This window comes from Talpa europaea (assembly GCF_964194135.1).
Source record: "Talpa europaea genome assembly, chromosome: 8".
Classification (NCBI taxonomy): Eukaryota; Metazoa; Chordata; class Mammalia; order Eulipotyphla; family Talpidae; genus Talpa; species Talpa europaea.
This window is the reverse complement of record NC_140075.1, coordinates 24,930,925-24,957,308: the sequence shown is the minus strand read 5'-3', so window position 1 is coordinate 24,957,308 and position 26,384 is coordinate 24,930,925. Positions and strand designations below refer to the sequence as shown.

At 41.3% G+C, this 26,384-nt stretch overlaps 1 protein-coding gene across 2 annotated transcripts in view; it reads left to right on the top strand.

Annotated features, from left to right (window-relative positions):
• RYR3 (ryanodine receptor 3) overlaps positions 1 to 26,384 on the top strand; it is a gene marked incomplete at both ends in the record, with an annotated part of 506,236 nt that overhangs the window by 424,991 nt on the left and 54,861 nt on the right. For both annotated transcript variants that reach the window (XM_084241349.1, XM_084241348.1), the window contains 5 exons: positions 3,327 to 3,457; positions 10,934 to 11,254; positions 13,781 to 14,021; positions 22,304 to 22,391; positions 22,494 to 22,586. In XM_084241349.1, the coding sequence (XP_084097475.1) occupies positions 3,327 to 3,457; positions 10,934 to 11,254; positions 13,781 to 14,021; positions 22,304 to 22,391; positions 22,494 to 22,586 (874 nt within the window). The remainder of the gene's footprint in view (positions 1 to 3,326; positions 3,458 to 10,933; positions 11,255 to 13,780; positions 14,022 to 22,303; positions 22,392 to 22,493; positions 22,587 to 26,384) is intronic.

The window sequence follows — 26,384 nt, the reverse complement described above, 5'->3', positions numbered from 1 at the left end:
TTTCTTTCATCAATGCTCCCCCCAATGGCATTTCTTTCCCCTTCACAGCATAACTCATTTCATCATCATCATCATCCTCAAAAGCAAAACTATAGGGCCTCCCCTGGTGGCGCAGTGGTTGAACGCTGGGCTAAGAAGCTGCCTGCAGCCTCTGCAGCGCCGGTTCGATCCCCAGGCAAAGGTCCCACATAGCGCACAGACCTCTCCTGCTGAACCCACTGCTCCCCTCAGCAGTTTGTTTCATCAGTCTGTCTGCTCTGTTCCCTGCTCTGGCTCTGGTGAATCCTCTCACCCTTCCACGCTTCTGACTGTACCCAGTGCTTGTATAAATAAATAAATAAATAAATAAATAAATAAATAAAGGCAAGTGCCATGCTTTATAAAAAAAAAAAAAACAACCATAAAGAAGAAATCCAGTATTTCTCTTCATTTGTCACTGTGATTGGTGATAACAGGGAGATTGTTGACTGAGCAGAACACCTGCATGTGACTCCTCATACTTAATGTTTGCAGGTCCTTCCTCTCCTCATTGTCACTGAGGGTATTATCAGTTCATTCTGTATTGAAATTAAAATGATACCTCCCTTCTTACATCTTTCCACAACCTTGAACTTAAAGAAGAGAAGGAATCATAATCTGGAAGACAAGATGGTGGAGGCACAAATAGCAGGCAAACAGAACTGGCTGGGGGCCTGATGAGAAGTGAAGCGGCCTTGCAAACGCGTCCCAAAGAGGAAGGCAGGTGTCTGCGGAGCCCCAGTCTCACTGACTCCCTCTCCACCATGGTGCAGCCTCCAAATAGAGCCCCTGGCCGCATTAGTAGGAGGACACAGGAGCACCTGCCTTGTCCAAGGGCTGGTTACTTTTCCTCTGTAAAAGACCTAGATGGGGGATTTGAACACAAATCCAACAAAGAACAAGGTTGTGCCATTAACTAACATGTGATGGCCTCACCAAGCACTCACCAAGCACCTTTTACTTGCTGATTCTATTTTTTTAATTCTTTTACTGAAGAATTGCATTGCATTATTGCATTATGTAAGTTTAAGGTGTATATCACATACATCACCATGTCAGCATGTTCCATTAAGTTCACTAAAAGTCCATTTTCCTTTCATCATGCATTGGATTCCTTTCTCGTGATTTAAAGTTAGTTGCTCTAATACTTCCCAGCCAAATAAGCTGTCAGCTAGTCCCCTAAAAGCCCATCAAAAGAAGGTGGAAGATAAAGAATAAAACCACAATTGTTAATTGTACCTTATAGTAACTGACAGAACTTTTTTTTCCTAAGTTTGGTAATTGACTAAAGATTGGGAGGGAGGGGTTCCAAGAAATACACAGCTTTCTGCCAACTCACCCAGCCTCCCCCAGACTCCCACACCACCACCACCAGCACCAGCCCCAGTCCCAGCCCCAGCCCCATCACCATCACCCCACCCCCATCTAATCCAGCAGATTTGTCTTGTCTCTCAAGCAGAATAGTGTCTCTCAGCATCAGCATGCAACTTGAGTTGATGGGTCTCAGACAAAGGCAGAAAGGATGGGCTCGAATACTGTGTACCCTTGGGCTCGCCCCCTGCAGGTTCTGATTCTACATCAGATTGTCATTTTTTTCAGGACCAATTAAAACCATATTTGTAACCCAACTCAAGCATGTCTCTCTATATACTGTAATGAAGATGCAGGTTAATTTCAACCCCTGTAATAACCATGCATAATTGTTATTTTATCGCTTTGCTTCAGGAGTATACATTTAGTAAGAAGGGACTTTCACCACCTGGTATAAGGCAAAGGTTAAGACTATCTGGCTAACAACTGTGTGAACAATGACAATCCTAGTCACCCCCATCCCATAGTAAATGCTTGCTATATCCAGAGACTTATAGTTTTGATGTCCTGGCTTGTTGGTGCTGCTGGAATTGTTGGCTATTATCATGGTGAAAGGTAATTAACACAATCTTGGGTACAGGTTATGGCAGGGAGTGACAGGAGTCTCCAAGGCTGAATGTCTTTCTCTTTCCACACAAGTGCAGTAGTGGGGGAAGTATTCCCTCTTAACTCCAGTGTACCCTCCCTAGCAGACAGTTGCTTCTGGATCGTTCTGCAGCATCCCCCAGGTGGCAGCCTGACACCCCCAGCTCCCAGGGATTCTGCTAGTGGGCTTCATACACACAGCATTGGCATGCAATTTGAGTTGATCCGTAACAGAGAAAGGCAAAAAAGATGGGCTCAAATACTGTAAGCCTCATCCAATTCCTAATTATAGACCTATTGTCTGCATTTTCCTCTAATTATCTTTGTATCATGGCCTAACAAAAGGCTCACATTATTGGTTTATTTGAAGAAATTTTTCCTCTTATTTGGGAACTGACATCACATGTAACTCACAGGACAGGTGACTGAATGGTAGTGAGTGGCAGAAGAGATTGATGGGTGGGAAACAGATGGTCTCTTCATTCATCAGAAAGCAATAGTTAGCAGCCTCTATGCTGGGCCCTCCGTGCCAGCACTGTCCCTGTGTTGTGTCACTAGCAGAGAGAACCTGCTGGGTTAGATAGTAAAACACCAAGGCTGATTCCAGAATGGGAGGGGAATGCATTATTTCTGACCTGACTCAGCTTTGGCCAGCTACTGGCTTGTTCCCATCACTTATGCTTACACGTTGATGACCTGCTAGCTCAAGTCTTGTCTGCCGGAGAACTAGAAACTCTAAGCATTTTGGCTTTGATTGCTTGTTTCACCAAGATGCTTAAAATCCATGGCTTGATCTATGGTGACCACTCAAATTCTTTTGAAGCAAGGGAGAGAATAGGTGTGAAAGGTCTTTCCTCTAAATTAAGCAATATGCTTTCCGACCCATTGTTTCTATTGCAAGGCAGGTCTTTTATTTTGTATCTCATTGGTGCTTCTGGCCTATTATCCACTGCTCCCATCAGTAACACATGCTTCCTCCATAGCAGAGAATAGATAGAGAGAAATTACACATATTTTAAAGCACTTTGAGAACAAGGAGGATCAAAATCAACTTGGCTGCCAACAGAACTTGCTCTCAGACATTCTGAACGAGAACCAAGATACACAGTGTATTTTATCACCTGGCACTTAAGAACTAGGTCCTACTGGGTATGGTCTTTGTAAACCTAATGGTTAGTGCCCAGAGAAAGGTGGGGGAGGTAGAAGTGCATGCGGCCTTCCCACACCCAGGGATGTCAGTGAGTAATCTATGGAGAAGTGTCCTGAGACGCCTGTGAAAATGGTCTGGTCCCTCAATGCATTGGGCCAGCATGGAGGCAACATCACTTCTAAATTGACTTCTTTGTTTCCAGGCAACGTCCTGCCCTTGGAGAATGTCTGGCCTCACTAGCAGCTGCCATACCGGTGGCGTTCCTGGAGCCCACCCTTAACCGCTATAATCCGCTCTCCGTCTTCAACACCAAAACCCCCAGGGAGAGGTCTAGTAAGTATCTTCCCACAGAGGTCACCGACCCAGTGCAATATTCAGAGGACAGCAGCAAGAGGGAAGTCCACACTGGGCAGAGAATTATCACCGTGCCCTGCAGCTCTGCTAATTTATCTGAGAGGGGCCCAGAGGTCAGCAAGGGAACGGTCAGCTTGTCTCCATTTTATAGAAAATGAGCAAGTACTTTGTTACCATCAGACATTGGTTTCCTCTGTAAAATGAGGAGACAGTGAAGTTGATTTCTAAATCCTTTCCAACCTAAAACTTCACGGTCTCTTGTTCTCAGGTTCTGCTTTGGGTCTCAGTTGCCCCTTTATGCACCCAGGGACATGACTAGTCTTACAGTCCCTCTCCAGATGGCATCAGAAGGGGCACATGGGTGCTAATGACCAAATTTTGCTCTTCAGTCCAAGGAGAGACTGTTTGCAAGAGTGATGACCACATGTTCTCCATCTTCATGGAAATAAACCCTGGGAAGGCATCAAAAAGAATTGAAGTTATACAAAAAAGGGAATCAAACATGAGTATTGATACACTGAGTTCTAGAACAGTGGTCAGTATACTATGGCCCAGGGCCAGATCTGGCCCACTGTCTATTTTTGTAAATAACATTTTATGGGAACACATCTCCTTGTTTACGTGCTATCCATGGCTGCTTTAGCACTGTATAGAGGAGGAGGAGCGATGTTTCCTGTACCCTTCATTGTTCTTAACTGAACCACCATCATAAAAAAAATACAGATTAACAGAAGAAAAAAACTGAAATTTTAATTACATACATACAAATGGGAGTCCTACAAAGATCCGAGACTCAAAAGGCAGCCAGGTGATTGAGGCATCTATACCATCCTGAGCTGAGGGAAGGGGTGCGGGGGTGCTCCAGGGGTTTCAGTGAGGGTAAGAGGGTGACAACAATTCAAGCTGTTTGCCCTGCCCAGCCATGCAGGTAAGTTTCTCGGGTGATCTCTGATACTAGAGTTTTTATGCTACAGACTTTTCTAATGTAAATTCCTTTTATAAATGTAGGTTTCCTTACAAAATGGTAACTTCTACTCTGTTCCCAGGGCTTTCATCGTGTCTATGGTTCCTTAAAGTGGCCCAAAATGCCTAAAATATTTGCTATCTGGAACTTTGGAGAAAAAGTTTTCTACTACCACCACCCCTCATTCTAAAATAACCTACAACTGTCTAAGTCAGGCTGTAAGCTTGCTTCTGGAAGGAGAAAGGGAGAGTCTGCCTATATGAATTGTGATCTTGCTCAAGGAAAATAGAAGAGAGGCACTTCAAGCAGAAACCTGTCAGGCTTGGCCTCCAATTAGAAATAATTAACAGCAATTTGATAGAACATAAAGCAAAAACTATGGTTCTAATCAATCTTAAGGAAAAGGAAAAAAAAAAAACAGTAAACTCTTTCAAACCAGAACCTGTCCTATCCAGATCTAATATTTCCCTCAGATACTGACATACAGTACCAGCCGGTGAGCAGATGGTGAATTTCCCATCCTAGAGTCCACTGAGTCACGGGTCACTCTCCGGTAAGCCATCCCGGCCAGCCTGCTCCTCCCAGGATGCTAGTCACATCCGCTGTGCTTTCCAAGAACCACTCAATGTCCTTGTACATTTAGTACAAGTCCCTTTTTCAAACTGCCTTGAGATCCTACGAGAGGTCTAAGAGAATAGGTTCCACACCACACTTTTCTCTATACCACTCTTTCAGCCAGGAATATAGTGTGCTAGCCATGGCAGCTATATTCCCACCTGCTTCTTTCTTCAGATAAAAGAAGCACATTGTCCTGAGACATGATGACCAAAACCATTTAAACAAAGCTGCTTAATAAAATTCTTTCCCTGAGCTAGAATACAGTGGTGACTGGTGAGTATTCTCAGAGCTAGTCAAATGCAAAACGTGGCCAAGATCCCTCCACTTGCAGAGTCTCGGAAGTTAACCCCAACTCCCTCAGTCGCATCTCATCCTTTCTCTTCCTTTTTTTTTTGACACTGGGAAAAATGTCCTTCCAATCTCATGATTCCCAATGAGTCACAACCTGCAGAAGCTGAACAGGCTTTGGGAACATTGAGAAATTGCCATGATATCTATAGACAAGTGACGGCCGAGTGTTGCTCCCCAACTCCAAAGGGACCTGGGCCCAGTCATGACAGTGCTGAATATTTATTCATTTATTCTGCTCTAACTGTGACTCCAGAAATAGTGTATCTCTGACTCTGAATCATCAATGTGTAGAGCTGCATTTGGGAAAGTAGGTGGCTGAAACTCTCAGAAATACAATAGCAGGCAAACAAGATGAGAACTTGACAAAGACGGAGGAAATGCTAGAGTGTGGCTTTGGGAGGAAGGAGAATGACTCTTCTCTTCTTCCCCTACTCGAGGGTTGTTTGAAAAATGTTCCTTTTTATTTTATACACCTTTATGTTGGTTTAGTAAGACACATTCATAAATAAAAAATAGGTATCCATCATTACATATTCATTCCATAAGGAAGAAAAGAGACAAAGTTGTGATTAGAGGTGACACAGATCTTTGTCCATCAGTGACATACTATGGCATGCAGGGCCCAAGTCCTCTGGGCACATGTTTTTCATCATTCAATTACTCAACAAAGTGAACGGTGCCCATGTGTGTGGAAAGTACAGTGGATGTGACCAGCATCCTGGGTTGAGCAGGCTGGCCTGGGATGGCTTACCAGAGAGTGACCATGACTCAGTGGACTCCAGGATGGAAAACTCATTCACTATACAAAGTGGATGGCCTGAAGGATTGAGGAGGGGGAGGGATGTATAGGGTGACAAATGATGTAAGCCTTTGGTTTAGAAATACAATACGAACTGACTTATCAAGACTTCAGTTTGACATCTCTATTAGTGGACAGGGGGTGTTTTTCCAAAATTGCTTATGTAAGTTACTCTTTGGTCCTATAAGGTCCTCACGCATCTTGTGACTCCTTCAAAAGTTATTAGCATATGCCTAGAAAAGGTCTAATGCCCATTGTTCAAAACTAGATAAATCTTTGGTTGTCAGAGCTCTTTTAATCAGAATATTAGATTGACTAAAATATCCTAGTCACCAGCCAATTCATTTTCCACACCCTTCTTGGAAAATCAGCCAGAAAGAATATAGATCCAGTTTCCATGTCATCTGTATGCCTGTACTGCAAAGAATTGGTGCTTTCTGGGAGTGTTTTCTTGAAGGAAGGGATGCTTGGCGAGAAAATAGGACTTCAGAGGACAAGTCAGTGCTTCTCAATGTCTAACATGCATCAGAATCACTGAGGAGACTTGTTAAAATAAGGAGCCCTACCCCTCGAGTTTCTGACTCAGTAGGTCTGAAGTCAGCAGATCTTAACAAGATTCCAGGTGCTGCTGCTGCCCATCGTTCGAGGACCCCACTTAGAGAAACAGTGACCTAGAGGATGAAAGAACAGTGTGTTCTGATGATACCCCCTGACAGCCTTGTGTCTGATTCTAATAGGACCCAACTGAGGCTGTTTGTCAGGTAGATAACTCGGCAGCATTTATTCTCTGCTTTTATTATGTGGCATTTGAAGTCAGCACACCATCTGAATCGCAAATGTTTCTTTCATTCAAGGCCCAATTACATATAAATAACTTCTAAAGGTCATTATAATGACTCTAGTGCAGCAACCTCAAGCACCTCTTGTTTTCCTTAGTTTGGGGGGAAAAAGGTGTCCATGATGATCTATTGTCTAAATGACATTTAAACACACACCTGAGCCTTCTCATTTATAATATTCCAGCAAACAATTGTAAATTTCAGTGACATCTGTGGTGGTTGGCAATGCTGTGTGTGCAGAGCTTCAAGGTAGAAAGATTGACTCCACTGTCTTTACCTGTTTACTTTGATACTGTTTATGGAAAATCACCTCATTGGCTCGGGTCTCCCCAGATCCCCAAGTTGATATCACCCTTGATTGTTGTTGCTCTACTGCAAGCTACAGACAAGACTTGTTCTCTGCAAATGACAGTATTAGCAGTGGACTGTTCTACCTTACAATTCCTTTCCTCTGTAAATCACAGAAATTTAACTCTTTGTCTTTCATGCTACTAGCCCTTTTGAATTACTTGAATTTTATTTTTTTAAGTTTTTTTTATTTATTTATGCATATAAGAACCAGGTACAGGCCAGATGTGCAGGGGGTGAGAGCATTCACCAGAGACAGAGCGGGGAACAGAACAGGCAGACTGACTGAAATACACTGCTGAGGGGAGCAGCGGGCGAGACAGGAGAGGTCTGCCACGCCATGTGGGATTCTTGCCGGCCGACCAGGATCGAACCTGCACCACAGAGGCTGCGGACAGCTCAACCGCCTGCACCACCAGGGGGGCCCTGAATTACTTGAATTTTAAAGGACATTGGTCTACTCATGACTTCCAAGGGAGAAAAATCTTTAATCTTTGGCCAGAAGGTCATAGGGGTAACAACAGAAAGTCATCACTAGGCAGAAGGGTTTGGAGCTAATGGGGTGTATCCCATAGTGGGGAGCCTCCTCCCATCCATTGCTTTGCAATTGCATATGCCATATAGTAGAACCACTTGTCTAAACTGTAAGTTCATTCTGTCCAATGTAGCATTATTCCCTATCTCTGCTCCAAGCAGTGCAGTCATGGGAGAACTCAGAATAGTCTCTTTCAGTTGGCTAATATTCATAAAGGTCAAAAGAATTTGGTATGGTCTCTAGAAAAGAGACCTCAAACCAGCTGTAACCCCAAAAGCAGAAGCCCTACAGGCAGAACCCAATTCATGAAACATAAACTTCCACTTGAAATTGCTTTGTCCTTTGATTTTCATTTTACTCCTAATAACAAAAAGAATTTCCTTAAATGTTCTAGTGGAACTGGTGGTCTGGGAAGTGCTCCACATTTTTTCTGTGGCCTCTCAGATTTCTGAGGCCCTGTGGGGCCTGAAGATTGGGCCCTAGTGTGAGAAATTTGGCTTGGGGGAAATCTGCATCTGATCTGTGTCCCTTGCCCAGAGGAACTGTGGGTGAGGAGTCAGGAGTTCAGGTAAATGTACCTGCCAAGCATTGGGCTGATGCCTCCTTCTCAACCATCCATGTCCCACCACTCAGACCCTGTGTTATCTTCTGGTCTCGCCTGCTGTCTTTTAGGAAAGAATGTCCTCTGCCCTAAGACAAGGGCAGCTATCTCCTGGCAGCTTCTATTTGTGATTGTTGTATCTGACAGCCTTCCTTGGTTTAATGTTGAGCTTCATCCTGTTCAGTCTGTTGCCACTTCATCCTGTTTTTGTTCAGTGCAGGGACCTCAGCCTTCAGTGTGTGGAAAAGATAGGACTAATTCACTGTTCCTTGCACATAGGCCTCAGAAACAAAAAGGTTTAAGTGACTGACAGCAATTCTTGGCATAGGCCACCTCAGGTCATCAGTAACTTCTGCTGTAAATGCAGAAATCAATTATTAATGTGCAATATTTTAATTTTTCTGACTTCTTTGCTGGACATAGGCCTTTCAAATTCCCTCCGTTTGGTTGAAAATAACTATTTCATCCTTTCTTGTAGTATTCAATGGTGTGTATATACAGATCATTTTTGATCCACTCATCTGTTGAAGGAGATTTAGGCTGCTTCCTGCCCTAGCTTTTGCCGTGTGTGTTGTAGAACATATGGGGGTTTTTTGTTGATGGTTTCATATTCTTTTGAATGTATACCTAAGAGAGGAATTGCTGGATCATCCAGTATTTCTAATTTCGATTTTTAAGGTAAATCCAGATTGCTTTCCACACTGGTATCACCAGTTCAGTCCCACCAACAGTATATAGTGTTCTTTTTCTCCACATTCTCTTAAGCACTTGCTGGAGGTCTTTTTGATATGTGCCATTTTCAAGGCTAGTATCTCATTGTAGTTTTAATCTGCATCTCTTTTATTAGGAGTGATGATGAACATTTTTTAATATTTTTTTTATCCTTGTAGATATCCTTTTTGGAGAATTGTCTCTTCATATCCGCTGCCCATTTGTTAATTGGGTTGGTCATTTTGGTTGCTAAATTGTATGAATTTTTTTATATGTCATGAAGTTATTTCTGTATTCTCTATTCTGTACCATTGGTCCGTGTATTTTTGTGCCAATACCATATTGTTTTTAATACTGCTAACATACAGTATAGTTTAAAGTCAATCTGATACCTCCATTTCTCTCCTTTCTTCTTAAGGTTGCTTTTGCAATTCAGGGTCTTTTGTGGTTCCATGTACATTTCAATATTTTTATTCATTTTCTTTGAAAAATATTGCTGGAATTTTGATGGGGTTCACATTAAATTTGTGTGTCATTTCAGGTAAGATCGTCGTTTTGACTATATTAATTCTCTCATCCATGAGTTCGATATCCTTATATCTCCTTATGTTACTAAGTCCTTGAATAGTGGCTTATAATTCTCATTGTAAAGGTGTTCCATTATGGTTACCCTTTTTCCTTTGGATATTTTTAATATTCTTTTCTAATCTTTGGTTCTCAACAACTTTACTATGTATCTTGATGTATGTCAATCTGGGTTATTTTGTTTGGAACACTCTAGGCCTCTTGGAGTACAAGGCTTTCACTAATTATTTCTTTAAATAGGTTTTCTATGCCTTTCTCTTCTCTTTCTAGGATCCCCATGGTATGGATATTATTTAAGTTGCTCTAAAGTACACTTACCTTTACAACTTTTTAAATTATTTTTTCTCTATCTTGTTCTATTCCTGTTTTCTCCAGTATTGTGTTTTCAAGTTCATGAATTATCTCCATTGCTCCTGTTGTCTGCTGTTAAGTCCTCAATTATATTTTTAAATCATCTAGAGTATTTCTTAACTCTTATTTCTGAATGTACTGCCTCAGATTTTCATTATCTTTATTGTTGTTTCATATCCTCCTTTTTTTTTTAATTTCTTTCAGCATTTCCAGGACTGTTACCCTGAGTTCCCCCTCTGTCATTCTTCACAACTCCACTGAGTTTGGGTCTTAGCCCAACAACTTTACTCTGCCACCATCCTGCCTGACTCTCCTGCTTCCTTTTCTGAATAGTACACATGAACCATGTGATTAAACCACGCATTAGCAATCAAACACTGGCTTGTTATTATTTTTCTAGCATTGCCTTCTCTACAGCGGATGCACTGAGGCTAGGAGGTTGGGGGAAGGCTGACTTTATCACAACAAAGTCTTAAGAAATGTGCCTCATCTGTGCCTCTACAATGCTCTTTTACCCTTATACATAAGGATTCTAACCTGAATATGACATTAGGCAGATAATGCAACCTCTGGAAGCTGCAGTTTTTACAGAGACAACAGGGAGACGAAAGCTCTCCCACATCCACTGCTTACTCATCTGAGTTTCTGGGATAGAAACTTATATTCAAAGATGGTTACACAGAAGCAGAAGAAGGTTGCTCTTTTATGATTCTGAATTACTCTCCCTTTGTTCTTTCTTTCCCTCTTGGTCAGTTCTGGGAATGCCAGACACAGTGGAGGAGATGTGTCCTGACATCCCACAGCTGGAAGGACTGATGAAGGAAATCAACGCACTGGCTGAGTCAGGGGCCCGCTACACAGAGATGCCCCATGTCATTGAGGTGATCTTGCCCATGCTCTGCAACTACCTGTCCTACTGGTGGGAGCGGGGCCCTGAGCACCTGCCCCCAAGCACAGGACCCTGGTGCACCAAGATCACTTCTGAACACCTCAGTGTCATCCTGGGGAACATTCTGAAAATCATCAACAACAACCTGGGCATCGATGAGGCCTCCTGGATGAAGCGCATTGCAGGTACGTTTTCTCCCCAATTCCCTTCCCACCTGGGACCAAGAAACCAGAATTCTCTTTTCATCTCCAGGTCTAGCTTTACATATTCCCTTTTCTACACCCCCTTCCCCAGGTACTTAGCAATCAAAAGAATCAATTTAGTTCCCTGTAGATCTTCCCAGACCAAATGTGTCTGCCCCTCTCCCCAACTAATCCAGGGCCCTCAAAACTCTGGGAAGTTCCTTCCTGCTAAACACTACCTGACTCATGCTCATCGCTGTATTTGCTATGGCTACTTAAAAACCCAGTATGCTCTTAGAGTTCTAACAGTCTATATTTTCTTGGTAAGTGATCCTGTGTGTTTTCTACATGTATAAAACTACCTCTATCTGAGCCATCCTGTAAGATCCCTAATGCCACATTAAGGACAAATACTCTGCATTTGTATTCACTCGCTTCTTTGTAAGACACACATTAATTTACGTTCACAGCAGTGTTGCTTTTGCTTTTGCATTTTTTTTAATTCCTCTAGGGTCCTCCTTATAGAAGTCTCCTAATCAGTGTTGTTAGCTGATAGTCTGCTCCTTAAGCTACCTCAAAAAAGGAAAGATTACAGAATGAGTCAGCATACTTTATGGCCAGAAAACTGAATATTTAATGCCCTGTGTGTCAGAGTCGGTGGAGATGGAAATTAAGGCAAAGTCATTGCCTTCAGTGGACCTAGAAGGTAGACAACTCTACCATAACAGCCTCATCCATATACCCCCTGGGATCTTGAAACTCAGTGATGAGGTCAAAGGAAAGTAGTGATCCAATCTAGGTATTGCAGATAGATACATATTCCCCTGGAAGATTAAGGGGGAAAAGTTTCCATCCCCTTCCTGTCTCAGAAAGCGAGCTAGGAATCAGAACCATAAATATTTTGGATGTTGATTGCTGCTAGATATATTAGCCTCTGCGAACATGAGAGAGTAAAGTTGGTGTTACTTTCTTACCTATTAGCCCTAATATTCTAGGTCTGACACAAAGGCGATTTGCTTGTGTGCTCTGATTTATAAATGTCAATTTAGGAAAGGAGAAGAATCAGTGGCCGAGCTCCTTTAACCCTCTAGAGTCCAGAGAGGAACGATATCACAGCATGAGGGACACTGATGGGAATTGAACCTGGCCTGTTATTCCACAAATGAAGCCAGATCCCATTCATCCAGGCCCCTTAATTCCTGGTGGCTAAACAATCTATTTTAAGTAGTAATCCCAAGTCACCCATGTCTGGAACACCTATTCCTATTATTGCTTCAAAGCAGGCATCCACTTCAGTAAAGGATGGAGCATGAAATGCAAGCCTTCCTAGTGCTGGTAGTGTACTTCTTTTTTTTTTTTTAAGATTTATTTATTTATTTATTTATTTATTTATACAAGCACTGGGTACAGTCAGAACAGGAGGGTGAGAGAATTCACCAGAGCCAGAACGGGGAACAGAACAGGCAGACTGACAAAATACGCTGCTGAGGGGAGCAGCAGGTGCAGCAGGAGAGGTCTGCGAGCCATGTGGGACCCTCGCTGGTAGCCAGGGATCAAACCGGCACTGCAGAGGCTGCGGGCAGCTTCGCAGCCCAGCGCTCAACTGCTGCACTGCCAGGGGAGGCCCGGTAGTGTACTTCTTGATAGCACATCCCAGCAGAGGGCTGCTGTCACTTTTTCTTTCTAAAACAGTCCTTTTAGTGTAGTAAAAACTAAGGAAAACTGAGATTTAAAAAATTTCTGGAATGTAAATTATTTCCAAGTGAAATGCCCTAAGCTAAAAAACCTTGAAATACAGTGAACCTATTTTTTTCACATTTTTTATAAATACTCTGATGTTCTTTATTATGAATTAGACCAGTAGAATATTTCATTTAAGAAATAGAGTAAGACACGTCGGATTTATCTTTATGAAGTCCCACTGATTGCTTGTTTGTACTTGTTGGCTCCCAGTGATTGCCCCCCTCTCGTGCAGTTCGCTAGAATGGTCACAGACTGCTTGCCTGCCTCGGGGCACAGAGACGCCTCCAGGAAGTAGGTTGCCGTTCACAAGTGCTAGGGGCTCAGTTGGGTTCATGTGTTTTTCAGATTTTTCTATAACCAGAAAGCCTAAATTAAGTGCTTACCCCAGGTTCAGCACAGTGCTGGTTATTATGAGCAGGAAGACTTCCTTCCATCTAGCTAGTGAGCCAAAGCCAACATAAATGTACAATTAAATGACACAAGATAGTCAGTTATGGAATGCTGAGAGGTGTGGTACATGCCATGCGTACATGCGGAGTTCAGAGGTGGCAGGGATCCCCACGGCCTGCAGGAATAGTGATCTCCTTCCATAACCCTCTACCCCCATCCCATCCAACTGTGGCTTCACAAGAGGTAAGTGCCAAGTGAAGATAAATGAAGGTAGCAAGGGCAGGTGCCCTCCTGAGTTGATGGGTTTCCACAGCCTCACCTTTCAGTATCGCTTCATTCCATTTACCAATTATCAATAATATGTGAAATGAAAGTGAGGTCTCTGTTTGCAAACAGTATATGCCCAGCCAATCATCAGCAAAGCCAGGCCTGACCTGCTGAGGAGCCACTTCATCCCGACTCTGGAGAAGCTGAAAAAAAAGGCTGTCAAGACTGTGCAGGAAGAGGAGCAGCTAAAAGCTGATGGCAAAGGGGACACTCAGGAGGCAGAGCTCCTCATCCTGGATGAGTTTGCAGTCCTCTGCAGAGACCTCTACGCCTTCTACCCCATGCTAATCCGCTACGTGGACAACAACAGGTATGAGGGAAATGAGGTTTGGGAAGCCTGCTGACAGCACAATAAGGTGGTGTTGGGTTATGTTACCTACCAGCTACCAGCACGCCCTTCCCCTACGAATACCTGGCTATCTAGAAAGTACTTTCCTTGACCAGTGTATCTTGTGATTAGATATGGCCACCCCTTCCATCCGCCCAGGTACCAGAGGCCACAGGAAGTTGGCTAAATGAGGACAGCGGTGGCCCACTCTGACCCTCTGCTGTTCTGTCACACAGTCATTCAACAGACACTACTTGACTAAGTATCAGGCTGGGAATGAGCAAAAACAAAGATGTCTGGTGGGGGTCACAGACAATAGACAAAATATCCAAGTCATACAGAGCAGGGTAAAGGGAATTGGGCGTGCCAGGGTGGGGTGGAGTCGCAGGTCTAAACAGCAAATTATTGAGAAAGCAACATTTGAGCAAAGATCTGAAGGAGGTGAGAGGATGTTCAAGAGATCCCAAGGAGGCCAGTGTTGCTGGGGAAGAGTAAGGGTGTGAAGAACAGTAGGTGCTGGAGAGGCAACATGGGGCCAGAGTACAGGGCCTTGGAGGCCACCGTAAAGACTTCAGTCTTTTCTCGGAATGAGAGGACAAGCGGGTGGAGTGTTAAGCCAGCCTGTGATGTTCTCACATGCACTCTTTGAACTCTGGCAAGGCATGGGTGCAAATACAGGAACCAGAAGACCAGTTGTGGGCTCTCAACAAGCTCATCGAGAGCTAATGAGTGTCGGGCAGCGCATGGGGGAAGTGGGGAATGGGTTGTGACTGCTTAGTGGGATTGCTGTTTCCTTTTGTGGTTCAAAAAATATTCTGTCACTCGACAGTGAGGGTGATTGCCCAACTATGAAAATACTAAAATTCACAATGGAAAAGTTCATGTTATGTGTATCTTAACACAAAATACTTCTGCATTCTTCAACCCAAAAGTGGAACTGATGAATCATATGGTAGATCTATTTTTACTATTTTGAGAAAACTCCACTCTGCTTTCCATTGGAGCGGGTTACACAGTATATACACAGCATATGTTCCTTTATCTCCACATCCTTGCCAATACCTGTTTCTGATCTTTTTGATGGACCATTCTCACAGATGTGATATGATATCTCATTGTGGTTTGGATTTATATTTCCCTGATTATAAGTAATGATGAGCCTTTTTTCTTGTGCCTGTTGGCCATCTGTATGTCTTCTTTAGAAAAGTTTCTATTCAGATCTTTCCATTTTTGATCAAGTTGCTTGTATTCTTTTGGTTGAGTTGTATGATTTCTTTGTAGATCTTAAGTATTAACCCCTTCTTTGCTGTATGATGTGCATATATTTTCTCCCATTTGGTAGGGTGCTTCTTTTTTTTTTTAATTTTATTTATTTTTGCATAGAACTGGGGTGTAGGCCAGAGGTGTAGGGAGTGAGAGGATTCACCAGAGGCAGAGTAGGGAGAAGAACAGGCGAATGTATTGAAATACACTGCTAAGGGGAGCAGTGGGTGAGACAGGAGGGGTCTGCTGCACCATGTGGGTAGCTTCCTGGCTGGGGATCGAACTCAGGCTATAGTGGTGATAGCACTGAGACTTAACCTCTAGACCACCAGGGATGCCCTGAATCTTCATTTTAAAAATCATTTCTTTGCAGAGTTTTCAGTTTGATATAGGCCCATTTGTTTGCTTTTGTTTTTGTTTCCCTTGCAGTTGGGAAGACATCCCCAAAACCAGTGTTTTGGAGTATCTTGCCTGTATTTTCTTCTGTGTATTTTATGGTTTCAGGTCTTACATCCAAGTCTTTAATCCATTTTGAGTTAATTGCTGTGTGTGGTATGAGACAATGGTCTGGTTTCACTCTTTTATGTGTGGCTGTCCTATTTTCCCAGTACCATTTGTTGAAGAAACTTTCCTTTCTCCAGTGTATGCTCTTGGTTCCTTTGTCATAGATGAACTGTCCATGTAAGTATGGGCTTATTTCTGGGCTCTTAATTCTATGTATATCTATTCTATGTATATCTATTTTTATTTCAATACCATATTTTTAATTACTATAGCTTTGTAGTATAATTTAAAGTATGGGGGTGTGATATGACTCCTCTTTTTTGTCAAGACTGCTATGGACTTTGGACTTCCTTGGATATTGGAGCCTTTTGTGGCTCCATATAATTTCAGTTATATTTGTTCTATTTCTTTGAAGAATGCCATTGAAACTTTGATAAGGGCTGCATTGAATCTGTATATTGGGTAAGATGGACATTTTAACAATGTTAATTCTTCTAATCTATGAACATGGAATATCTTTTTATTTCTTTGTGTCTTATTTCTTTAACAATGTCATATCGTTTTTATTGTATAAGTGTTTCACCTTCTTTGTCAAGTGTGTTCCTAGGTATTTAATTCTTTTTGATGTGGTAATAAATGGGATTCTTTTTCTTGATTTATTTCTCTTCTAATTTGTTGTCTGCATATAGGAACTCAACTGATTTTTGTATATTGATTTTGTAGCATGCCACTGTACCAATTTATTGTTTCTAAATTTTTTAGTGTAGTCTTTAGAGTTTTCTGTGTATCAGGTTATCTATAAATGGTGATAGTTTTACTCCTTACCCAACTTGGATTACTTATATATATTTTGGCTAATTGTTCTAGATAGGAGGTCCAATATTATGTTGAATGGTAGTGTTGAAAGTGAACCTCCTTGTCTTATACCTGATCTTAGTTTTTCAATATTGGTTATGATGTTAGCTGTGGGTTTGTCATATATTATATTGAGGTATGTCCTTCTAATCCCATTTTTTGATGGCTTTTTTATGAATAGATGTTGAACTTGTGAAATGCTTCGTAAAGCACTAATTCGAAGGGATATATACGATCTTATATTCATTAGAGTAGTATTTACAATCAATAAGTTATGCAAACAACCTAAGTACCTAATGATGGATGAATGGATTAAGAAGATGTGTGTGTATATATACACAATGTATATATATACACAATGCAATACTACTCAGCTCTAAAACAGATGAAATCTTGCCATTTGCAACAAGATGGGTGGAACTGGAGGGGATTACGCTAACTAAAATAAGTCAGAAAGAATAAAACAAATACCAGATTATTTCACTCATACTTGGAATATTGGGACAAATGAAATCAAACCCTAGAAATCTGTAGTGAGGAAAGTGTTCCAATGGACTACGGTAGATAATTATGGGTACTTTGGTGTTGGGTGTGGTATGATAATATAATCTGAAGAGGTGTGAACTTATACTTCTAAATCATATATAGTACTGTAAAGCAACAATATTACCTTAATTTAAAACAATATTACCTCAATTAAAAAAATAAACAAGATGATGGTGGCTGGGACAATGAAGGCTGACAGAAAATGTCATATATCAGTGTCTATTTTGAAGGTAGAGCCCTTCGAACTTCCAGATTGAAAACAAGAAAAAAGGGGGAGAATCAAAGATGATTCTGGGCAGGTGGAAGGGTGAATTTTTCAACAGTTGAATTGTGTAAGGTTATGAGTACCAAAGTTTTTTAGGAGATGATTAGATGGTCACTTTTGAACATACTAAATATGAGTTGCATATCAATGCAAAAAGGAAAAAGTTGAGTGTAAAAGTTGAGTTTGAATATGAGTTCAGATTTAAGGAGAAAGATTGGGTAGACATGAGAATTTGAGGGTCATCTACAAAATGATGACATGGCCTTTAAGAACCATAAGAATGGATGAGATAGATAAAAGATCAAGAGAGTGAGAGTAGTTCCAAAGACTGAGGCCTTGTGCTTTCCAATATATAGAGATTGGGTAAAAGAGGAAGAACCAGCATATGAGACAGACCTAGAGGGAATAACAAGACAAGAGGATTCCAACTGAATATTGTGTCCTGGGTGCCAGCTTCACCTTTTCAGGAGAAAAGGATGATGAATGAAGGGCATCAGTGACCTTGACAAGATCAGTTTCAGTAGGGCAATAGAAATGAAAGTTTCTTTGAAGTAGGTTGGAAGAGAATGGGAGAAAAGGACTTGGAGAAAGCAAAATGGACAACTTATGCAAGGAGTTTTACATAAAGGGGAACAGAGATTTGGAATGCTAGCTGGAGGCAGAAGTAAGCTGAGAGAAGAGTTTTTATCATGGAAGACTTCTCAGCTCTTCTCTTTGTTAATGGGAATGAGTCAATAGAGAGGGGAAAACTGATCATGTAACAGTGAGAATTTTTAAAGCAATGTCCTTGAGCTACCTTGAGGTTAAGGGTCAACCTTAAATAGTTCATTAACAACAGGAAGAAGGGCAGGGAGTTTAGGGGCTGAGACTGATAGACATACGTATATAGAGATGTGTATGTGTGTATATAAACACACACATCTACATGTAACTACATCCATCAGTATATATGGATGGGGGTCTGTAGGTGTCCTTTTCTGAGTGCTTCCATTTTCTCAGTGAAGTAGGAAGCAGATCATCAGCTGAGACTCAGGAAGGGAAGAGGGTGCCTGGAGATTTGAGGAGTAATGAGAACTTATGAGGTAGAGTAGCAGAGCAGATGGAGCAGGGAAATGCAATTTGGTTGCTAGGCAGCATTGAAGGCTCCACTTGAATCTTTGGTCATGAATTTAAGGTCAGACCCATCAGCAGGTTGTCTTTTTCTCCAACTAGTTCAACTGCCAAGAATTGGCCTAGGATAGGAAGTGAGTTGGATTTAACTAGGAGAGGAGTTTTGCAAAATGAGTATGACAAAGAAAAGTGAGTTAGAGAGTTAAGCTATGTGTAAAAAGATAATCATAAAAATGGGGCACAGAATTTAAGCTGGACAATGAGGGAAGTGAGGACATAGCTTATACCCACAAATAGAGAACAAAGAATTATTGGTCCATGGGGTAAGGGGATGTCACATCAAAGAAATACTTCATTATAACACATCCCCTTTAAGTTGAAAGGCCTTAAATACAAATTTGGAAAAATTTATCTTTAAATATTCCATTGTAGATATTGAAGGGATGGGAGAATATTGCTAACTTTTTCAGTAGTATGCTGTTCTATGACAGGCAGAAATAGGTCTGGTTTTGCCCATTTTAGCATTTATTTTGTAGGGTGAATTGTGCTTCCTAGTTCAAATCATTTACTTAAGATTACTAATGTTTAGCATTTCAAAATAAAGACCTTACACACACCACGCACGGGTGTGTATTTATAGTGGGTGTGTGTGTTTATAATACCGAACTTACCTATGGAAAACTACTGACTTTCAAAGAAGCCCCACTTTAAGAGCCATAGCTTTAGTCATTCTGATAACATAACTTTGTTAACTGTTTAGAGAAGGAATTTGTAAGAGTTTGAGGTGAAAACAAAAATGAAAGTAGAGTCAGGTTGCTCCTGAAATCGCTCCTTAATTGCATTGTCACTTCTGCTGGTCAAGACTCAAGACAGAGTGTGTTCCATTTACACAGTGCTTGACAGTTGCTAAAAATGGCAATGTCAAAGAGTCTTTGAAATCATCATTAATTCATTCATCCCCACTTTTCAGCCTGTTCTTCCCTGTTCACCAGGGAGCATGATGGTCATCTGAGCCTTCTTTAGAAATACTTCTTCCCTGCGTGTGTGCCTCTACCTGCTTTAGGTCTTTTCATCAACCAAATGAACTAGCTGGCTTCCAATTATGGCATTGTGGAGTTGGCAGGTATATTAGTGGTCACCTCATCTTACCTCTAATTGGATGGATAAATATCCCCTTCCTTTTTCCTAGCATTGCTTTTCCCCCCTCTGATTATCCACCACAATTAGAGACAACAGGCACAGCCTTTCCTTGAGTGTACTCCCATTCTAGTTTCAGTTTGAGCCATTTTGAGCTCAAATCTGTAACTCCTACCCATTGACTCTGATGTTGCCATTTAGAGCTACACAAAAGATCCAGTCTTTCTTGTGGCAGCTGTTTAAATATTGAAAAGTGCCATCTTGTCCTTATCTGTTCGACCTTGTCAGATTTAACCTGTGTACTTTCTTCAGCCCTGTTGTGGCAGTGTTTCAAGTTTCTTTGCCATCTGGAACACTCTTCTGAGGATAAGCCTTAGGTCATCAGCGTTCAGCCTGAAGCTGACCAAAAATGAGCAGGAGCTCCAGAGGCAGGGTACCAGAACAGGGCAGATCCGTTCCCCATCTGCTCACGCAGGCGATGTAAGTCCATGTAGGTTCAATAAATCTCCCTGCGAGAGGAACGACTACTCCTTTCTGATCATGGGAAACATTCAACACCTAGAAATAAACAAGCAGGAGAGGTCAGGACAGACTCTTCCCTTCTCCCCAGATAGCATCTTCAACTGACTAGAGAGAGGTACAGAGAATTTTTGTGTCTGGGGGAAAACATTTAGTGAGCTGTTCCTCATGTGCACCAACCAGGAGGAAGGACATCAATGCAGATCAAGGTGTGCCTCTTAGAAGAAGTGCAGCAAAAACAAAATTGATTCAGCTGAAACTACACTCCTATACAAAGGGAAAGGAATCCACATGCCCATCTTTCTCTTGAGAGGAAATGTTTATTAAGATATTATTTTCGGGTCTCCTGCTACTCACACCCCCTGTGACTGTACATTTTTTTGGAGGATAGGCTGTGACCTCTTCCCTCAGCATGGCGTCAACTTGCAAAGCTCATTTAAACCAAAATGCTAAAGCGTGAACAGCTTGCAGTTCTGATAAAACTTGACACTTGTGCCTGAAAAAAGCACCACTGAAAAATCAATATGAAAGAAATGAAAAAGCATTACCAATCTCAAGCCTCAAGTTTGGATTACATCTGGCAGCTCCTCATGGATCCCTGATTACAAAGGCTCAAACAAGTTTTAAGTTGACCCTCACACATAAAAGAAGTCCAAAGCTATCCAGTCCAGGATATGCTCCTGGTAGAGATTTGCCCTCCTTTGTCTTCCCGTCCTTCACATTGAGTTCCATCTTCAAAGTTGCTTCATGGAGTAATAGGCCAATTAGAGTTCAAGTCATCATATTTTCATCTCAGAAAGGAAACAGGAAGCAACATGGGCAAAGCAAAAGGGCACCCTCAGCCACCTGATCCCTTTTCAGAGAGTTATTCCAGAAGGCCCCTCCACCAACTTCCACTTCTGTTTCACTGAGCAGAAAGAACCTGACTGTTCCTCCAAGGGCCTGGGTCATGTGATCTTTAGCAGGACACAGTGCCATCCTGAAAAAGGGTTTTGTTCCTAAGGAAGCAGAGGAGAATAAGTATTTGTAGACAAGTTATAGTGTCTGCCATATACAGATGAGGCTAGTTGAGGTAGAAACAAGGAGGAAGACTGTCTCTGAAGCTGGAATTCAAGGTAGTAAGAAATTCAGGAGATAAGAAAGGGCCCGAAAGAAACTTGGCCTCACTGGCTACTTAGGAGAACTCAGTCCATTGTCCCAGAGCTCAGGGAACTAACTTTATACAACCATTACCCTCCATCTACCAAGGAACACTGGGTTTTTCAGAACATTTGGGAAAATGAAATGTTTCTTTAAGACAATAGTTTAATTTCCACTGTATCATTCTGTGCAGATACTTGAAATCTAACTTACACAACCCTCCCAAAATATACCTCAAATGTATAAGAATTTAGGAGAAAGAAAAGTTTTATAGAAAGACTGAGTTCTCTTTAGCCTTGTTGCTGCAATTGTTAAGTTTCTTAACCTAGCCTGCTTAAAAAAAATAAGCAAAGTCTATTTATTGGAAATTTCCAGGCCATTTCAGAGGGCATAGGAGATGTTTGGGCTCTGCCCATAAACTTCAAATAACAGTGGAAAACCTATTTTATAAATTTCCTTCATAAAGCTGGCTTTGAAAGGAAAAGGCATGAAGCCTGAACTGTTTACAAGTACTCAAAATTTCTAGAAGCTTGACAATGGCAAATGCCAACGATGAGATTAGATGTTTTAGTGACCAAAACTTTCCTAGCATTGCTAGCCCTGTATGTTAAAGAAGAAAAAGGCTACCTCTGACAATTTGAAGTGTTGATTTCTGACATTTGTTTGCTAAGGTAATCCTTGAATCCTTTGATAAATTGGAAAATGCTTAATCTAGGTCCTTCAGAAATATCCGCAACAATTATATGCCTGTATTTAAGCCTATACGAAGTTAATTGATATTTTGTTTCTCTGAAGATTGTTATACATTTAAGTGCAGTTTAATATGAAAAAAATGTATGCATCTGATGTTGACATAGTTTTTAGGGTGTGACTCTTTTAATCATTACTGATTTCCATATGCGTGTTCATTTACTTTTCAACTCAGGTCTAGCTGGCTCAAAAGCCCCGATGCTGACTCTGACCAGCTCTTCCGCATGGTGGCAGAGGTCTTCATCCTGTGGTGTAAATCTCATGTAAGGACATAGGCGGGCCTGGATTTAGAATTGGCTGTGAAAGGTACAGACCTTGGAAAACGTTCTGGTAATGTTTGCTTTTTTTATTTCCCTCCCACTTAGAACTTCAAGAGGGAAGAGCAAAATTTTGTGATTCAGAATGAAATTAATAATTTGGCATTTTTAACTGGGGACAGCAAAAGCAAGATGTCAAAAGTAAGTCCTTAGAAATCAACTCCAACAACTTCAACCTTGACCTAAGCTATGTATCTTGGACACGCGAAGGGATTAGCTCTGTATTGCAGTTAGCTCGAGCCATAGAAACCAACAGTCTCTACTGTTGTTTCTTTGAGAATGAGCCAGAAGGAAATGCTGGTCAAATAAGCATGGTTATCACATTTTATGAATAAACAGCTGTTTGTATGTCAAAAAGTTTAAGTTTCAAGACTTGCCTAAGGCATTTGAGAGGTCTCCCAAACAAAAACTGCTTGCTGTCATTTTAATGTAGAACTACTTCCTGTGTAGTGAAGCCACAAAAATACACATACCTAGCATCACCTTTTGATTAATTATGAAGAAATTACCTTGCTTTAAAGATTTCATTATCATTTCTTACAGTAAGCTTGTCTTGCTTTTTATCTGAAATAGTCAGTAGCTATTTGACTTCAGCTATGCTGACCTCTTAATACCTTCTGTTTATTTTCCATGTGAGTTGCATTCAGAAATCCAAATACTTGTCCATCTCCCTGTAGGAAATACTTGAAATAGGGCTCCTGGACAGTAATCTGATGAAAGAGTAACCTATGAGGGAGTGTACTAGGAATCCAGGAGAGGGGACTAGCCTCCCATCTCCTCCCACATCAGCTCTGCATATTGAGGCTTCACTATTTTGATTGGAAAGAATCCTCAGACACTCCTTCAGGTGTACATACAAAAGCAAGGCTGACATAAATGTGATGTCTTGCTGCCAACTGTTATGACTGTTGCCCCAAGAAGTGTGCCTCAATGATGAGGGTTGACTGTGTCAAGTGCCAGTGACATGAAAACCTGAGAAATTCTCGTTCATTGCTGGTGCAGTGCTGCCTTTGAAGAACGTGAAGGTGGAGTGTGCATGGGGACCCCTCAGAAGTGAAAATCAATTCTGGAAAGATCACCATAGGTTTGTAGCAAAGCCTTTGGGGCATCTTTCCACATAACTATTGGGAATGGAAAACCTGTGTATGTGGAGCAGACAAGAGACCGGTATAACACCCAGAATAGAAATGTCTGCACCCAAAACATCACCAAGGGAGGCTAGCTCTGGTCAGCTGCAATCCCTCAGAATGTTCTGTCCCTTCCATCTTTTAGTTATGTTGACACTAACACTTCTTCCAGCATCTAAAATATTGACTCGAGTTTAGAATCTAGTGTACATTCCTCAGTGAAGTTTGATAAATGTGAACATACAAAGTAGAGATCAGCAGTACATATTCACTTTATAGATGAATCTTTACTACAGGGGAACATTACATGTGGTGGATCCCTTTGTGCTTGAGATCATTTCTATTTGATTATCTAAAGTTCTTTTTGCATTCAACATTTGGAAGATACATCTTCTACTCATTTGTGCAAGGTAGGATTATTTGGACTCCTGCTCCCTGGATATCTTAAGTTCCCTCTGAAGGTTCTTACAACTACCACAGACCCTCCTTTGACCTCATTCACCTAGAGAAAGTCAGTGAATTCTAGGTAGATTGCATGCCTTCTATTGGCTCAGGACTGACCCAGTTGGCATCCATTGTACTTATCAAGGGATGGCAGCAAAGCTATGAAAATGGCTGTGATTTACAGTTTAAATCCCAGAGGAGCAGAAATGGCAAAGACATCTCAAGCCTCTGATGATGAGTGGACTTAACATCATTGGGTTTTTGCGTGGAAAGAAATAAAGTGACAGGGTATGACATTTCAATACTAATCTACTAACAAACTAACCTGAAATTTTGGCCATTCACATTACTGAATGAGGAAAATGGCATGTTTGTTTTGTCAGAGGTTGATCTTATTCAGAATCTGTACATCTTCCCTATTGGAGAGGTTAGTCAGTAGGAACACTTTCATTTTGCTTCCATTGACATTGTATGCCAATTTTTCCTGAGCAATGTGGGATAGGTTCAAAGTTACATTGTAAAAGATATGAAGGCACTGCCTAGATGCTAAACATTTGCCAAACTCAGCAGGGTAACAAGTATTCACATTGTTCCTATTGCCCAGGTTGGGACATAAAGTTTAGTAGTAAATAGGACTGGAGACTGACTGGAAGCTAATTCCTATCCTTGTTGACTATGTATGGCCTTGCGTCATTCACTTAACTTCTCTGGTCTCCAATTTACCAATCTGTAGAATGAAGCTGAGCATACTACCTGATTCCTTACAGTTTCAGACTGCATTTCATGAAGATAATATCTCATAAACACCATACATAATTTCAGGACCAAGATAACAGACTTCAATAAATAGCAACTCATAGCCATTTCTGGTATCGAGAAGCCAGGGAGGAGAGTAGTCTTCCTTATGATCAGTTGAACCCTCATTCTGTTGGCCTCCCTGAAATTACACGTGTTCTCTACTACCTGGTCTGAATGATCACTTGTCACCTGTGCTTGCTTTTATTTCCACTGCCACTTGGAATCTGGTGTTGTATTAATGAAATGGGCCTTGGTGCACTTGGCATCCTTTGCAGAGATACATGGACTGGAATGCTGCATGCCCACACACACTGCACATGCCATGGCAGATGGAAAGGAAGTGGCGGGGGCGGGGGGGATATATGGTGTGCCTCACTGTTCATGTTTGATGAATTCAATTCAAAGATAGGCTATTATTCTGGCAGCTAAAGCAGATTGTTTTGAGAGCTCATTGTATATTTTGTTCATATAAAACCAGTCTGCAAATATGTTAAGCAAAACATAACTAAGCTGAGTGAGTGTTTTTTGTTTTGTTTTTAAACTTGTTTTGTTTTCTGGAAAAATGGCAGCAGCTTCCACGGAAGGGAATGGTAAGTTAGAATGTGTTTAGCCCAGAAATGCCAGTTCCTTGTCCAAGACAATAAACAATAAAGAGCTGTGATGCAGGAAACTAGAATCCCTCATTGTCTAAAGTCACTCATTGTCTAAAATCACTCAAGTGATTTCAGTACATTGGAAAAGGACAGGGAAGCATTTAGAAGCTGTCTTTGAGTTTTTCAGGAGTAGTCAGAATAATATGTGTGAGTTTTCTCCTTGCTCTCCTGCTGCTCACTCTCCTCTGTCTTATTCCCTCCACCCTGACAACATTTTTCCTTTTATTTGTATTTCTTTTTGCTCTTAACACTGTTACAACTCAGTCTTTCTCTCGGAATCTCACAATATACTGCTCCCTCACCTCGCCTTAACTCCACTTCCCTTCCCTCTTCCCCGCTCCCCTTCTCTCACTGTTTCCCTTCCTGCTGCTCTCTCTTGCTTTCTCAATCTCAGAGTAGCTTCTAGAAATTCACCTTTTCCTCTGACATCTCATATTGTGTTCACTTCTCTTTTCTTCACCCTATCTGTGCATGTGGGTTGGCCTTTATTCAGAAACCTCTCCCTGTGGGGTGGAGAGTGTGTCCTCCTCAAACTCCCTTATCCCCTAAAAATGTGGTTTTTTTTCCTAAAGTCCCTACATAAAATCAGTTGTTTGACTATAAATTACTGAGGATTCAATGTGTAGAAATAAAATTATTTTGAAGGTATGGAAATTCACAAATTTCTGTTAAGAAAATAAAGTTTCAGCCAACTTTATATATTCATATGTAATAGAATGCAGCATTGGGAAAATGCATTAGGTTAACTAAGTCCAGTGATATGTGATAAAGGAATAAAATTAGAGCCTGTAGCATGTAGAAGCTTGTGACCTAAGGTATATTTAAAAGTCACAGGCACAAGAAGGGAGATGCTCCATCCTCCAGCTTGTGGGGGTGATCCTGAGCCTCTTAGAATATTCCTAGAGTAAAAATATATA